General features: G+C 51.3%; 1 protein-coding gene across 2 annotated transcripts; it reads right to left on the bottom strand.

Moving 5' to 3' along the window:
- Positions 1-1,213: 1,213 nt before the first annotated feature.
- Positions 1,214-13,722, bottom strand: Il10ra (interleukin 10 receptor subunit alpha). 2 transcript variants are annotated; one of them, XM_047515754.1, is made up of 7 exons: positions 13,590-13,722; positions 11,355-11,475; positions 10,581-10,765; positions 9,351-9,520; positions 8,540-8,690; positions 6,842-6,960; positions 1,214-3,718 (listed from the first exon to the last, which is right to left on the bottom strand). In XM_047515754.1, exons 1-7 carry the CDS (start codon positions 13,654-13,656, stop codon positions 2,792-2,794), a joined length of 1,740 nt encoding a protein of 579 aa, XP_047371710.1. In that variant the 5' UTR covers positions 13,657-13,722; the 3' UTR covers positions 1,214-2,791. The 2 variants fall into 2 exon arrangements, with proteins under 2 accessions (XP_047371710.1, XP_047371711.1); XM_047515755.1 differs by having other exon boundaries at positions 11,355-11,469; positions 13,590-13,715.
- Between the last annotated feature and the right edge of the window lie 2,301 nt (positions 13,723-16,023).

Below are 16,023 nucleotides of genomic sequence, written 5' to 3'. Positions count from 1 at the left end.
TGTCTCATCCACCTGATGCCTGAAAGGGCTCTCGGTCTCTTCCCCAGCCCTACCCGTGCGGGGCGCTCAGAGAGTAGCCCCGAGGTCCAGGAGCCAGAGCAGGCCAGCCCTGAGGGTCATCTTCTGACTCCATTTGGTACCATGGGCTGCTCCTCACGCTGCCTCCAACCAAACTGGCCTCCTCTTCTAAGAGCAGAATTCCTTTTATTTTCTGAAACTTTTTTCCACCCCACGGTCAGCTTCATCCCGCCTGCCTCAGAGGCCTTTTCCCCTGGGGAAGGGGCCATCTCCAACACCTCTACTTCCCTTTCCAACTTGCCAATTCCAGAAAAAAGTGTGAGCAGACCCCAAATGGTCAAGTTCGCTGAAGGGCATAAAATGGGTACTTTTCCAGAACTTACTTTCTCAGAGCAAAAGGGGGAGAGGCATGTTGGAGTCGACACAGGGAAAAAGAGATAAGGCGTCATCTCCGAGGGGGTGGTGGTGGGGGTCCGGGCTGGGACAAAGGACAGCACACCAGAGGCTCAGGCCTCGGGACTGTGGTTTGCTCCACCCACTGGGCTGAGCTCAGGGAGAGTCAAACCCACGTCGTGTGGCTTTTCGAGGAAGGAGCAGGCTGCTTTCAGAACAGAATGCAGAGAGCTTCCGCACTTATGAGAACTACCCCGGACAACTCCAGGGCAAGGCGAGCAGGTGAGGCTCCAGCAAGGTCTGGCCTGCTGCCTTCCTGAAACGGGGGGCAGGTCTCCTTTCCAGGTTGTCGGACTTCACATCTCAAATGCTGCAGGTGCACTTTCCACCCTTTCCTTTTCTAGTCTTGTGAAAGAACCCTTGTGCAAACTCCTTATCGCTTTCATTTTCACCCATTTCCAAGAAAAAATTTCCCTTTACAGTCTTAATAGCCAACGATGGCTATTTATACAGGAACCCCCACATGCCTGGCACCCTGTTAAACTTTTTAGACATAATCTCATTTAAACCTCACAACAGCCCTATGAGGAGTTGCCATCCCCACATTACGGATGGGAAATTGGAAACTTCGAGAAGATAAATCATTTTTTTCAAGGTCATAGCCATACATGTGAGCACAAGCTCTGGATGTGGGTGGGTTCTGTCTGGTTTGAGCAACGCCCTCTTTATTATCATCCCAAGTATCATCAACCAAGGCTTCCACCAGCTGCTGGTTATCAGAAATTCGACCGGTTTCTTAAGATCGCCGTGGTCTAGACCATTTATTGGAATAAAAACCGTACATTCCCTCATTCATAGAGCTCCATGTTCCAGGCACATGCCCATTTACTCAGGGGAACCTCATGTCCCCTGAATTCCCTGGGAATTAGACAAGCCCGGCATTCTTCTGTAGTTTTACAGACAAGAAAACTGTGAGGCTCACAGGGGAAAAGTGACTTGCCCAAGTTCACACGGTTAGAAGCAATGGTATCAGAACTAGAACTCCATGGCTGCTGAGACACCCAGGATTCTTCCCCTGTCCTATGCTGCCTCTTCAATAAATAAAGGAGCAAAATAAATAAATAAGCTGCCAAGGAAACCCTGAGAAAGCCTCTCCTAAGCATGTTGCTCTGATTCGGTTATCAGATTGGCACCTAGGAGCTTCTTAGCAGAGTGGCAGGGGCCATGGCTGGGTTCCCTGGGCCAGAAGGCCTGTCTTCAGAATGTCATAGAAAAATGCAGGGCCAAGAGGTGACTTGGAAGGCATGCACAGGCCTGTTCTTCTCACATTCTTGTCTGGGGACTGTCAAATGCCTTTATTTGAAGAGAGATTTTGAATGGACAGTAGGGGAGCAGGGCCCACACCTACCCCGCTGGACCCCAGAGATGAGCAGTTCTCTGAGCATGATCCCACAGACTCCTGCTAGAACTGTTAGCCCTTGCAGTGAACAGGAAGCTGATTCTGGGAAGATGGGTTCCAGAGTCTACTTCCTCCCAGAGCAGAGTTGAATAGGGTCTGAAATGTCACCCCCACGGCCAGCTTGGCTAACATCCAATATAGGGACCCTCTAAAGACTGAGTCCCTATTTTGCCCATGGGGAAACTGAAGCCCTCTGAGAATTGACTGGCCCAAGATCACATGACTGAAGGATCCCAGCCCAGTGCCCTGACCTCTGGGCCTGGAGTTAGACATCAGCAGCAAGCACAGGTGCAAGTCCTAGCCCTGTCTCTCTGGTGCCCTTGTGAGGTGGTGCCCAAGCCCAGAGGCCACCTGAACATCTATGCTCTGATCAATACAGACAACTCCCTGTGGCGGAGCTTCTCCATGAGACCACTCTAGAGGTCAACCTCGGCCTCTGCTCCTGCCTTCTCCCCCAGCAATGACCCTGCGGCGAGTCCCTGAAAGTCCATTTTCTTAGTACTCCAGCCTGCAGGAGGCTCTGATGCCTGGTGAGCTTGAAGGAGGCATTCGGGCCTGAGCTGACTTCAGCCTGGCTGCCGCACTAGACTCCAGAAAACCCTGAGGTTCCCCTGAGCACAGAACGCTTTAAAGTACAGGAAAGCGTCGCAAGGAGTGGGAGGTCTCTGCCCTGTCCTTCGCTCTGTCAAAATCTGCAGGACCCTATTTAGTGAAACAGGCCAACGCCAGACATGCGCCCTGTGCTACTCCAGCGAGATGGTCTCCTCGTGTCCTGCAGGGCCTGTCGAGGTCTGGCCCCCGTGGGCTTGAAGAAGAATGCCCAGACTGGCCTCACGTTTCACTTTCGATCCCTGGGACTCCTCCTCCTGGTCCAGGCAAAGGCGCAGGCATGGCTGAAATCAAAAGCTTCCCTGAGCCAAGTCACTCACTTGAGTACAGGCTGGAGATCAGTGGCAAGGCGACCATGTCCGAGTCAAAGCTGCCCAGGAGACCACCTGAGGCTGCCACGCAGTCCAGAGGGGCAAGATCATGGATAAAACTCCAGTCTGATGTTCCCAGGTCACCACAGCTGGTCAAATCCAGGAATGGACCTTCCTCAGGCAGTTGGTTCCACTGTCCAGTGGGGGAACCTGAGGGAGCCACAGTTACTCCGGGAGGATCCTGTTTCACGTAGCCCTTGGCCAAAGCTGGTGGAGGCCAATCTGCCTCAGCATCTGGGTACGTCCTGAACTGAGGGCCAAGGTCACCTGTCAAGTGTGCCTCTTCCTCCAGGCAGCCTGCTGCGGCTGCCTTCTCTCCTGTGCATCTGGTCTGTTTCAGGTAGCCCGGGAATGCCACTTCTGCTGGGTCTTCCTCCTCAAGCACCTCAGGCCTCGGGAGACTGACAGGGCCCAAGGTGGAGCCACTCTGGGCATCCCCTGGCTGCCCCTCAGAGTTGTGGACTAGGCCAATGCCACTGTCATCCTGGCCCTGGCTAGCTTTCTCCACCTGCTGCTCCCAGGTGGGGCCCGGACCAGGGCCGTAGTTGAGCACCTGTAAGCAGATCCCACTGTCTGTGCTGCTGTGGCTGCCATTACTGCAGCTGTCCTGTAGCTCTGTGGGCACCCCCTTTCCCAGAGCCCCACAGGCCTGGGGTTGGGGGGCAGGGAGGAGAAACTGGAGCTCTTCAGTCTGCAGGGATGGCTTGGCACTGCCAAAGCCACTGTCCGTGCTGCCATGCAGGTCTGAGTTCCTTAGCTCTGGGGACACCTTTGGGAAGGCTTCCTCGATGAGGGAATGGATGGTGTCTTGCATCTCTGGGTAGGGAAGCTGGCTGACAGGGATGATGGGGCTGGGCTTCTTGAAGACCTGGGGAGGAGAGGACAGAGTGAGATTGGTCAGGGCCACCTGCAGGAGCCCTCCCCAGAGCTACAGGTAATGCCAGAGGCCAAGGAAGGCACAACAGAAGGGGACCACAGGGCCTGGACGACACGCAGGGTGCTCTTTTGGAATCAGCTTTCCTCCTGAGGCTTTCTCTGCCCAGGCCAGACGCACAAGAAGCTGGTATTCCCAGAGACCCATGGAAGGGGACGCAAGGCAGCATAGGAGCCCGTTGGAAGGCTGCCAACTCCCAGGCAGCTCCAGCTACTGGGCTTTTCATACCATAGCACTCTGGACCCACCCATTAGAAGTATGTTTCAGACCTTTTGACAATGACCTCAAATAAGACAGAAATGTTACATGATAACCCATACCTGTAACTCATATAGAAGCACATGGAACCAGCTTCCCAAAATAACACTTACTGCCTGTGTGCGATGATGTATTCCATCTAATCCCTCCCAACCTGCCCACTTTTTAAAAATATTCTGGATGTGAGACATCACATTCATTTCTCCACTTTCTGAGTTGTGACCTGCACAGAGGGTGGCTGCATGTGGGACAGTGGAACAAGTACAGAACTAGCAGCCAAGGACCTGTTCCCCATGTATGGCCAAGGGTCCCAGGGAAGTCATTTGAGCCCTCTCCCCGTCTCTCCTCTGCCCTAGCTGCAGTGGTGTTCCTTCTGTCCTGGGACACAGCAGGGCCTCTACACCTGCGAATCCTTCCCTTTGGGATACTCTTCTCTCTGCACTTTGCATAGCTGTGTCCCCCTCATGGTTCACGTCTCAGCTTGGATGTCACCTCTTCACGGAGGCCTTCCAAGCCATGCTCTCCACATTAGCCTCATTCATTTCTTCCTAGCATTCAGTTCCTGGAAGTAAGACACTGACTCACTCCCCTCCTAAGTTCTGTGAGGGCCAGGTCTGTCTACTCGTGTTTGCTGCACTGTCCCCAGAGCTCGAACTGAGCTGGCACGAGGAGGCATTCATAAGGTTTGTTGACTGATTTGCTGACTCACCATTGCACATCTGCCCTCACTTCCTTAGTACGCAACGAAGCAAATGAAGCAACTCTCACTGACTGAGTCTCCATTACTATCACATTGCTTGGTGTTAAGGATGTATACTCTGGAGCCAGACTCCATGGGTTCAAATCCAAGCTCTGCCTCTTACCAGTTTTGTCACTTGGACCAAATTACTTATCTTTTCTGTGCTTTGGTTTCTCATTTGCAGAGTGAAAATGATCACAGCACATGCCTACTTGTGTTGTTAAGACATGTAAAGTACCATGCATGATGCAAAGAAGGCACTCAGTAAATATGTGTTGAATTGAATTTCACCCTCCAGTCATTTCATAAGGGAAGTATTTTGACTTCTATTACTTAGAGGAGAAAACTGAAGCTCAGAGAAGTTAAATGGCTTGCCCAAAGTCACACAGCAATGAAGAGCAAACCTGAAATTTACACTCAACTGTCATGATTTGAGATCCCTGATTTCCAAGCTAATGTCCCTGGATGGACAGTTGAAAGAGCAGATCAAGCCAGCTAATGAATGGGAACAAACTAAAGACTGTGAAATCTGGGCGTTATAAGTCAGCGATGGCTCTGATCCTCAGGTGAAGGAAACTGGGCTGTATTTAACGCAAGGAGAAGAAACCCTCCAGGACAAGTGAATTCTGTTATCCAAAGGTACAGAAGGAACAAAAACCCAGCAGTGCTTGTCATCTCTCCGGCTCGGATGTTTTTCACCGCTTTGTGCTAAGCTAACGGTTTACACATCAGTGGTGATCAAGTCCCTTGGGACCAGGGGCCACATTAATCAGCCCCTTCTCAGACAATATTGTCCGTGTGGTCGATGTACAGTAACCAGCTCAGGCTCCACCTCACAGCTTCTGGATGCCTCTCCTGACCCTGAACTAGAATCTCCCATCCTGGGTACCAGGACCACCATTCCCCCACTCCACTGCTTTCTTCTAGCCATCTCCCCCGTCTCCCAGGGCATTCCTAAGCCACCACCTTCCTAGCTCCAGGCCCTGCCTGGAGTATATGCTCAAAGTACTTGGGAAACAGGTCAAGGAACTGAATCTCTCAGGAATGCAGAGAAAGGATGATGAGTAGACACTTCAGCTAGACACAAGGAAGTACTGCAAAAGCCCTGAAGGCTAAGTGCTGCCTGTCCTCAGTCTCCTCCTCATATCTGTCTACCCAGGGTAGTGAGCAGGGGACACAATACTTTCTCACCTGGAAAGAGATTAATCAGGCCAGGTGGTCTACCACCCCACCTTGCACGCACACACACAGATCCAGGAGTCTTCACTCAAAATAACTTGGTCTCTCTCATTATTTTTCTTAGAGATCCTGGGATCCCTCTGGAGTTTTCCATTCCCCTTGTGAGCTTCCCTGGGGCTCCTGCGTTCCTGACCAAGCAGGGTCCTTCAGTACACAGCAAGGCCGGCTCTGTGGCGGTGACCCAGGCGGAGGTGGACTGAGCTTTTGAGCTGCTGCACAGTTCTTGCATGATGGCTTTTGGAGGCTGATGTGCCACTCCCAGATGTGACCCACTGGGAGGGGTGGGAGGTCCTGGCCGTCCTGGCCTCCTCCTCTCTAGCGTCACCTCTCTACTCTGCTCCTTCCCTCTCTGACAGCTTGAGCCCTTCCTGTCTTGTTTGGTGTCATTGCTCTTGACCACCAAGTATGGGAAGATGGGCTCCCATCATGACTTTTCCTGGCTGTGCAAATCTGTGCATGGAACAACCGCTCTGTGCCTCAAAGTCCTCACTTCTAAAATGAGGATAATAACTGGTACTAATGCACAGGGCTGGACCATGGCCAAGTATTAATAGATAAGGCCATGACTGGTGGCCATTGGGATTTGTGATTGCTCAGCATGTACCTGTTGTATCTGGGTTACTAGATGATAGTGTTCTCAGGATGGAATTTTGTGTTTACTTCCTCCCTCTGTCCCCATGGTGCTTGATGAGGGTACCCATGATAATGTCAGCGCTGAAAGCGGAGGTTAGCCAAGGGAATGGACAGCCTGGGAGCGAAGGAGCTCCTTGCCCTCCCAGGGCTCTGGAGTGTCTAGGCAATGGCCTCCCTGTGAGACTCACCAGGACAGAAGGCAGCTTCCTCCGGTGTCGCAAATACAGCTGGAGGGCCAGACAGTAGGCCAGGGCTCCACAGAGCAGTAGGACAGAGGTGAAGATGCTGAGGTTGGTCACAGTGAAATCTGCAGGCCCAGACAGATGCATTAGTAGCCTGGCACCATGGGTCACTAAGGGACAATCCCCAGAGGTCCTTGGCCACTCTGAGGAAGTACTCAGCGAGGGGCCCAGGTCACCCACACAGGCAGCTTCTCTGCCGTAGTGAACCTCTGCCAGCCTTCCCGACCCTGCCATGAAGGGTCTCCTTGCTGGCCACACTGACTCTGCTTCCAGCTCTCTGCATCCAAAGGCAAACAGAACAAGAAGTCAGGATGGCACGGCAGGCAACAACAGAGGCTTCAGGGGCAGCCAGACCTGGGTTCAAATCCCAGCTCTAGCACTTGCTAGCTGAGGGCCTGTGGACAAAACACTTAATGTCTCTGAGCCTCAGTTTGTTCATCTATAAAATGAGAAAAAATTATATCTCATAATTTGGTTGTGAAGTATAATCTTGTCCCAAGAATTTTACTTACATCATCAGACCCTTCTAACAACCTGAGGAGATAGATATTACCATCACCACCATTTCAAAGCTTAGGATTCAGAGAATCTAAGTCACTTGCCCAAGGTTACATTTCTCGTAAGTGGCAAGACCAGAACAAAACTATTTCTTCTATTAATGAATCAATGTACAAAAAAGTCCTCTCTTTCTTTCTCTCTCTTTATTTATTTTTTAGTACTTGGTATTGATCCCAGGGAAACTTTACCACTAAGTCACATCCCCAGTAATCCCTACCCCCTTTAAAATATTTTTTTTCTTTTGAGAAAGGGTTTCACTAAGTTGCTTAGGGCTTTGCTAAGTTGCTGAGGCTACCCTCAAACTTACAATCCTGCCTTGACCTCCCAAGTTGCTGGAATTACAGGCATGTGCCACTGCATCTGGCCTTAAAAAGCACTTAAGGCTGCCTGATGCATATGTGGTGCCTTCGTCTGCAGTGGCTCTTCAATGACAATGAGTTGCTGAGTGTTCTTCATACAATGGATTCTACTGTGGAGTGGAGTCACTGTCGTCTTTGCTGGACAGGGCACTCCCGGGGCCCTCACTGTTGCCCTTGCGGCCTTATGTGGCTGCTTCCTCTGGGTACACTCTGCCTCCTAGCCAAGGGCCTGATCCTGGAGGGCAGGCCTTGGCTCCACACTGGTACCTCTCCCTCACTATTGGCCTGGTGTGTGGAGTGGGCGGTGCGGACCTTAGCAGCTCTTCCCAGGAGACAGCTCAGTTCTGCTTCCTCTCCGGGGAGAGACAAAGAGAAAGGGCAAGAGAAGCCCTTTGTACCCCAGCTCTGAGGAAGGACAGTACGAGACTGTAACAAACAGGAACTAGCACAGCTGGCTGGGAGGCGGGTGTGTGGGGTCCTGAGGAGGTCCCTGAGAAGCACAGCTATACTCAAGTGGCAGGACTAGAATCAGGGGACCTGGTGCGATGGGCCCACCCCTTCCTAGGAAGTTGCCTACATGGAGCCTCAGTTCCCTCATTTCTAAAATGGGCACAACAGGGCCCCTCTAATGGGTTAGGACAGTGCCACTACAGTGCCTGATGCTTTCTGGATTGTGCCAGCCCTTCCAGGTCCTTCTCCACCCGGATGCCAAACTGAGCCCACTCACACTGCTTGGAAAGGACGATGCACTGCTCCTCTGACCAGGTCCCTTTGTTAGTTCGGGAGATCACAGATGGCTTCACCATGACACAGAACTTTCCCACCTCTCCTGAGGCTGGGAGGCTGAAATTTTCATGTCTGACCTTCTTGATTATGAACTGAAACAAAAACAAGAACAACAATGAACAAAATCCTCGTATGCCATGGTACTGAGAAGAGCTGGAGGCCTGCTTTCTGTGTGTTGCACAGGCCAGAATCAGGCCTGCTGCATGCTAGGAAAGTGCTCTGCCTCTGAGCCCTAAATATCCCCAGCCCTGGAGGGGCCCTTAGAAATAACTGCAGACAACCCCTTCCGTCTTTTCCTAAGATAACACACTGTGATTATCAGGGCAGCCCAGCATCTCTGTAATTACCACAACCAATTTTGTATTAATAGAGGAAAGGGAGACTCTTATAGAAGCTGAGGATCTTTCCAGGAGGAACCTGAATCAACTGTGGTGAAGAGGGAAGAGGATGGATTTTGCCCATTCCAGATCTCCCACCTGCAGGGGTGCCCTTGGGAAGTTACACAGCCTCATCTGTAAGATGGCATAAAGTACCCATGGCGAGGGGTCAGAAACAAGATCAATCACGTCTTGGGAGCAGCTGACACCTGGCAGGCAATGCCTTCCCCTCAGGAGTGTATGTTTGAGGGCCAAGGTCATTTCAACTCCCTCCTCGGTACCTAGGATCTCTCTACTCTGCCCAAAAGTGATTCTGGCCCAGGGGACCAGGAAGCCTGGGGAGCCCTGGCCCTGTGGCCCTTGGGGACCTCATACCGTTAAGTTTCCTGGCACCTTGCGGATGGCAATCTCATACTGGCGGAAGTGTCTGAAGATCTTTTCATACGTGTTGCCTTCAGGGGCCATCTGGGGCCTGGGGGGCTGGATAGTCCCAAGAATAGAGCCCTCCTGCATCTCTAGCTTCACGCTTTCAACTGTCAGGGTCACTGAATGGGGAAGGGACAAAGTCATGAGGCCAAGGCATGGGGAGGGCATGGGGATCCCACCTATGACTTGCCTCCAGGGTCAAGTTTTACGTACTCTAAAACCTAGGCCACAGGTCTCCAACACAACAAAACATATGAACTTCTTGGGGAGTGTTTGAAATACAGGTGCCCTGGGCCCTCTCCAGACATAGGGAACCTGAATTTTGCAGGCTGGGCCCTGGAAATACACACACACACACACACACACACACACACACACGCACGGGGTGCTTTACCACTGAGCTACATCTCAAGCCCTTTTATTATTTTTTAAAATTTTGAGACAGCATCTCACTAAGTTGCTTAGGGCCCCATTAAGTTGCTGAGGCTGGCCTTGAACTTGCAGTCCTCCTATTTCAGCCTCCCAAGTCACTGGGATTACAGGCATGCGCCAGCCCATCTGGCTAGAAATGTATTTTTAAACACACCCCCTAGGAAGCATTTCTGCTGAGCACTGGTATTCCAGACCACCAGCTCCAATCAGAACCCTGCAGAGCAAGCTCACCATGCACACAGACCAAGCTCAGTTCCAATTTGTGGGACAGGAGAATCCCACGGGGTGCGAGCCTTCACCATTTCTGTTACCTTCCAGGGAGACCCCTGCCTTTTCTTCAGCAGCACCTTCCTGCTTCAAAGGGATGACCCCTACAGGTGGGAGGACCTCATCCAAATCCACCCACCGCTTGGGGCACTATGCTGAGTGCTAATGGATTTTCTTCCTTTCCCCAAACCCCACAAGTTCACAGGCCTGGCCCCCATGACTCAGCAGCTCCAGCACACCCCAAGACCTCCCTTCTGTGGGATAAACAACTCCAGTTCCCTTTTAAATCTCAGAAAAACTTGGCTATTTTCATCTAACCTTCTCCAAAGTCCTGACTCAGGCCTGTTTGGGCAACTAGTTCCCGGCTCAGAATGCCTGATGACCGGATGAGCTCTGGGAACCAAAGAAAAGCCTGAGGCTCGAGTTTCTGGCTGGAAGGGACCAAAAAGCCATGTCCTAGGTCCAGGGGAGGAAGAGCACCTTCATCCACAGAGAAGCGGCTTTGGGTGGAGGTCCAGTTGGAGTGCCGGCTGCCATCTACTGCCCGGACTTTGGCCCGGTAACCGTTGTTGTGGTACAGGTCCAGGGTGGCTGTGGTGAGATCACAGGAGGACTCCAGGGCACGCCTGCAGCTGGGGATGTCTCTCCAGGGCTCCCTTCCGTACCTGAAGAGATATCAGGGTAGGCGGCTAGTGCAGGAACTACGCTCGAGTCTACTCCTTTAAGAGGGCATCCAGAGGCCTGACCAGGGAGCTTCCATCATGGAAGAAAGGGGAACACCCTTGGGCTATTTCCGCTAGTCCAGGGCATCTAAATGCAAAGGGTCTGTCTTGGTTTGGGGACCTCATGCCAACTTCTCTGTGGTCTAGAAGAGTCAACAGTGGGAACAGGAGTAGTTCTAGTGCTGTCCCTCCAGAAAGACCTGCTGGCCCTGTGCCTCAGCCTACTTTCCAATATCTCCTGCTACATGTGCAGGCATTATGGTTTCCAATACTGTGGATGCTTTTCCTGTAAGATGGAAAAGCCTCGGGGGAGAAGGCAAAACCCTGACCTTCTCACTCTAGAGCTCCCAGCATGCTTAGTATCTATGGGAGTCAACCAGCTCTTGTCAACTAGGTAGATATGTGTCAGGGTCCCCTCTGGTCTCGCCTCAAAGGACAAGGCAGGCATGTTCCTATGAAAGGGGAGCAGATGGAGACGAACCCACCCATCCCTCACTGCCTCCCTCCTCCCTCCCTCCTCCCCTTTTCTTACTCCAGGAGTGCCACTTCATAGTAGGTGCTTTTGGACTGATTAGGGATGGGTGTCCAGTGGAGGATGTGCTGGAAAAATTCTGCTTCAAACCACACAGATGGAGGGCTGGGAAGTTCTGTTCCTAGGGAGAAGAGATGTCAATACCAGAGCTCACAAAGCCCACCCTCTGGGATGAGGAGGACCATGGGGTGATGGTGATAAGAACTAGAATTCATTTGCTGGGTCCTCTGTGATAAGCTGAGCACTGTGCTACATGTTTTGCTATGTTCCACGTCACAGCAGCCCTGCACGGAGAGCATTTATTACCCCATTTTACTGAAGAAGAAATGGAAGCTCAGAGAGGTTAAGTGACTTGCCCAAGGCCAACGGAGCTGGTAAGGGGCAGAGTGTGGATTTGCACCCAGATGTGTCTGATTCCAGAGCTAGGGTTGGGTTCTGCACCGTTGGTGAACAGAAGCACAATCATGGATGAGAAGATAGCTAGGTCTAATGTAGCCCAGGAGAGAAGACAGGGGGAGGGCTAAGGCATGTCAGCAGTGAGTTCAGATGAACTAGTGTCTGGTTCTGCCTGATCCCTGTACTTGCTCCAGCACCATCCTAAGGCCTATCCCCAACCCCACCCCTGGTCCCCACCCAGACCCAGTCCAAGGTCACTTTTCTGGTATTCTCTGGGTACACAAACACCCTGCTTGTTGACATTTGCCTGAGCAGATGATCTCTTCCTGGGCTGCCCAAACTGAGGGCTTGTCCCATTCCCTGACTTCCAGGAGGGCTTTACCTGTAGCCAGATGCCCACCTCAGGCTGGGTGAGGACAGGCAGGATGAATCAGCCCTCGTACTAGACTGTGCTGAAGACCTCTCCACACAGAACTAGCGCTCTTGGCTCTAAGGTGAGATTTGAAACACCAAGCTCTGCCTCCACCCTGCCACCCTCGCAGCCCCAATACACCATTCACCACAGGCAGCACTGGTTCCAGGAGCATCAAACCAGACTTTGCCAATGTGGTGCTGGGCACCAAGTACAGTCAGGGCCAGTAGCGAGTGGGTTCCCCTTCCCTCCTTCTTGATCCCTTAGAGCGTCTCCTTTGACAGTGGCTCTGCCCCCAATTACCCCGTTCTCTAACTTCTTCAACATCTCTCAAATCTTGCTTTCTTTCTGACTCTGCCATTCTCATTTAGAGAAATCTGTCCCCCCCACCACACACTTGGGGTCTCACTAGATTGCCCAGGCTACCCTTGAACTTGCGATCCTCCTGCCTCAGCCTCCTGTGTCCCTGTCTCTTACTTCCTTTCATTTACTGTCTTTGAGCCTTAAGTCTGTTTCAATTGCAAAACATTATATGGGAAGTGAAAAAACACAGTCGCTCTTTGTGGTGTTTGGGCTGCACATCCCCATCTCAGCCCCCGATCTCGTGAAAGACTGACTGCATGTTTTACTTTGTATTTTGGCATCACGTAGAAGAGATTTTGGTTCCTGCATCTGCTCTTGGTCCCTCCAACTCTGGGCCCTTTCATACTCTTTATGGAGTTTCTTGGTTGCAGAAACTCAGCCAGAATTAAGAGATAGGGATAAGGCAGGAGGGAGGCAGGGGCAGTGGGAGTGAGTTGGGGGGCTGAAGACATCAAAGATGGTCAGATGGGGGTGATCCAAAGGGTGGGGAAAGGGCAGAGATGGAGGAGAGGCAAAGGGAGAAGAGAGTCAGAAGGGGATCAAATTATCAAAATTATTCCCCAGGAAGAAGCAGTCCTATCATGGCTCCAGAAGAGCAAAAAAGCCAGGGCTAAATTTTTGCTTTGGCAAGAAGTGCATTAAAAAAAAAAAAAAAAAAAAAAAAAAAAAAAAAGTGAGTGGATGAGTTTGGGGGTGGGTAGGGGCTATTGATCCTCCACCCACGTCAATCTCAAACTCTTCCGCTTCCACAACAGGTGAGTCTGAGGTTCAGTCTTGACAGCGTGAAGGAGCCCAGGCGGGACAAGGGAGGTTATGAGCACCCGTCTCCAAATCGAGTTCCCTGTGGGCAGCAGAACCCTAAAGGAGGGCTAAGGACAGGAGGGAATCTGGCCATCTATACAGCCCAGAGGGGCAGTTGCGAAGAGGTAGAGGCTTTCTGCTACTGACTTAATACTTTTGGAGCAGTATTTACGACATCTCTCAGTCCCTCTTGGTTTCCCTTGCTTGCCTGAAATCTCATGGTTAGAGCTGGTGATAGCACTGCTCCGGGTCCGGAGCCTTACCGTGCTCACTGAAGCCATGGCACAGGCTGAGGATCGCCGTCAGAGGCACTACCAGGCGCGACAGCATTCTGGGAGAGCCGCATCCTCTGGAGCTGAAGTCCGCCTGGGTCCCTCCTGCCGCAACTCCGCCCGACTGAGACTGACAACTCTAGCAACTCGCCTGGGCAGAGCCCGAGCAGGGGGACTGACGTCCGTGGGGGCGGGGCTAGAGGCCCCGCCCCTCCAGCGCCGTGGCGTCTGCAAACCAGTGCTGCAGCGGGCAGCACAAGTCTGTGCAGAGGCAGAAGCAGAAGCAGACTACAACCAACTCTGCCCTTCTCCCCGTTGGACTTCCAGCGCCATTGAAGCCGCGCGCGCGCGCGCGCGTGTGTGTGTTGGAGCGCAGGTAGCCAAAGACAGCTCTGCCCTAAAGGGTGGCACCTGGGTTCAAGGTCGAAGGGTCATAGAAAATAATATTCCTACAAGACAGCTCCCCAGGAAAAATGGAGGGACAGTGTGGTTCAGGAGGAGGGCGGGGAAATTAACCGAACATTAAACCTCTCCCAATACACCCTTTCCCAATTAACAATGGGCCCTAAGGGGATAAAGCAAACTTTCATTCCTTCCCAGGTTCGTCCCCAGCATCTCCACCAAAAGCAAACATTTACCTCTTCTCAATTCCAGTGCATCTTGAAGGAAGGAGGCAAATACTGAAATGCTGGGCCCTGGACTTTGACCTTCCCCCATTGCAAATTATCTTTCTAAATCCTAACCTGTCCAACTAGCCCCTGTCTGTGAAAACTGCACATCCACAGTCTCCAGTGAAACTATAAAACCCAGACTCCTTCTATAACTCAGTGGCCAGCCCTTCCATGGGCCCTTCCATACTTGATCGATGGACTTCACTGCTGAATAAAGGAAAGCTTGCTGATCTGAGGTTTGCTTCCTGTCTCCTGCCTGTCATTTGTGAGCCATGAGCTTACAATGGTCAGCTAATTTATATGAGGCTACCAGGCTCAGAATTGTTCTTGTGACCATGGTGGCCCTGAATTGGGGAAGGAGACTGTCCCAGGTGCTGAACGCAGGTGTCTGAGGACACGTGTGTGATTCTCGGTGTTGCCCTAGGACCTCTGTGCAGGCCTTGCAGCTAAACTGATGCTAGAGAAGGTGTTTTCTACCTGACATACTTTTGGAGGGGTATCCACAACATCTTCCAGCCTCTTTTGGTTTTACTGGAGCTGATAATAACACTGCTGGGGTATCCAGTAACATTGAAGCCAACACTTTTGTATCACCTGGCTCAACTGAGGCTTCCCTCTAGGTGTGCCAAAGATGTAAGGGCAGAGAAAAACTTTGCCACACCAATTTTTATTGGAGGGTGACGGTTGCTACTGTGTGTGTGTGTGTGTGTGTGTGTGCACCTGCCTGCACATGCTTACAATGTGCATATGTGCTTGCACTCACATATGCAGTAGTGAATCTGTCTACATTTGGATTTATTTGTGATGTTGAGCATGTACTTGGCAAATAGATCCACTGGCTGTCCTGGCTGTCCTGGGAGCCCTGTTCTTGTTCTCAGAGGACATGGGAACCAAAGAAGGTGGACTTGACATTTCCAGGCTCAGTCTGGGGTCACCAGGCTCTCTCTGCTCCTGGGAAGTTTCCTTGGTAGTGCCCAGAGCCCACACTGAAGGACTTACCTGTAACTTTTGAGAAAGGAGACCCAACTCTGGTATGTGTGATGCACTGAGTAAGGATGGCTTGTGGAGTGGAAGAATTCGAAAGTCTTACCCCTTTACAGTTTTTTTTTTTATTGTTTATTCTATTTAGTTATACAGCAGACTACATTTTGATTCATTATATGCAAATTGAGGACAACTTTTCATTTCTCTGGTAGTACATGATGTAGTCACACCATTTGTGTAATCATACATGTACATAAGGTAATGTTTGCCTCATTCCACTATCTTTCCTTCCTCCTGCCCCCCTTTACAATTTTGATCAGCTGTTGCCCAGTGGTCTGAACTGAGAGTATTCCAATTTGGCTGTGGGTAGGAGTTGGGGGTTCCCATCTGTGCCTGTGAATGTACATTGGGACTAGAGAGATCTCACTTTTGGTCAGCAAAGGCCAAGGTGACCCAGCTACATAGGTAAGGGAAAGTAGTATCCACTTGGTCCACCGGGACTTATGATAAGTTAAGCCCTCCCTTGGGGGACAGCTCTTGTTACCACACCCTCAGATCAGCCAGGAAGGAGAGTTCCAGGTTTTTTTTTTTTTTTTTTTTTAAAGTGCAAGAATGCTTTTTTGCACTTATTGATGCTGAACCAAGAAATTTAGCTGGCAAATTGGCCAGGCATAACACAGGGTGTGGTTGCTTTCTGAGAGGACTTCTTATTTCTTGCTAATCTTTTTAAGAAGAGAATGCTATGATTTTCTTTCTCATCTTACCTTCAC

The sequence above is a fragment of the Sciurus carolinensis genome, chromosome 11 (assembly GCF_902686445.1).
Source record: "Sciurus carolinensis chromosome 11, mSciCar1.2, whole genome shotgun sequence".
In the NCBI taxonomy this organism is placed as follows: domain Eukaryota; kingdom Metazoa; phylum Chordata; class Mammalia; order Rodentia; family Sciuridae; genus Sciurus; species Sciurus carolinensis.
Note: the sequence above shows the minus strand (reverse complement) of the source record. Positions and strands in the feature narration are given on the sequence as shown.

Excerpts from the sequence above, each read along its gene's own strand:
- Il10ra (XM_047515754.1), bottom strand. The coding sequence starts at position 13,656 with ATGCTGTCGCGCCTGGTAGTGCCTCTGACGGCGATCCTCAGCCTGTGC. Across the intron at positions 9,521-10,580 it reads CCGCTTCTCTGTGGATGAAG|TGACCCTGACAGTTGAAAGC; the intron begins GTGCTCTTCCTC and ends TTCCCCATTCAG. Across the intron at positions 3,719-6,841 it reads GGAAGCTGCCTTCTGTCCTG|GTCTTCAAGAAGCCCAGCCC; the intron begins GTGAGTCTCACA and ends TCTCCTCCCCAG.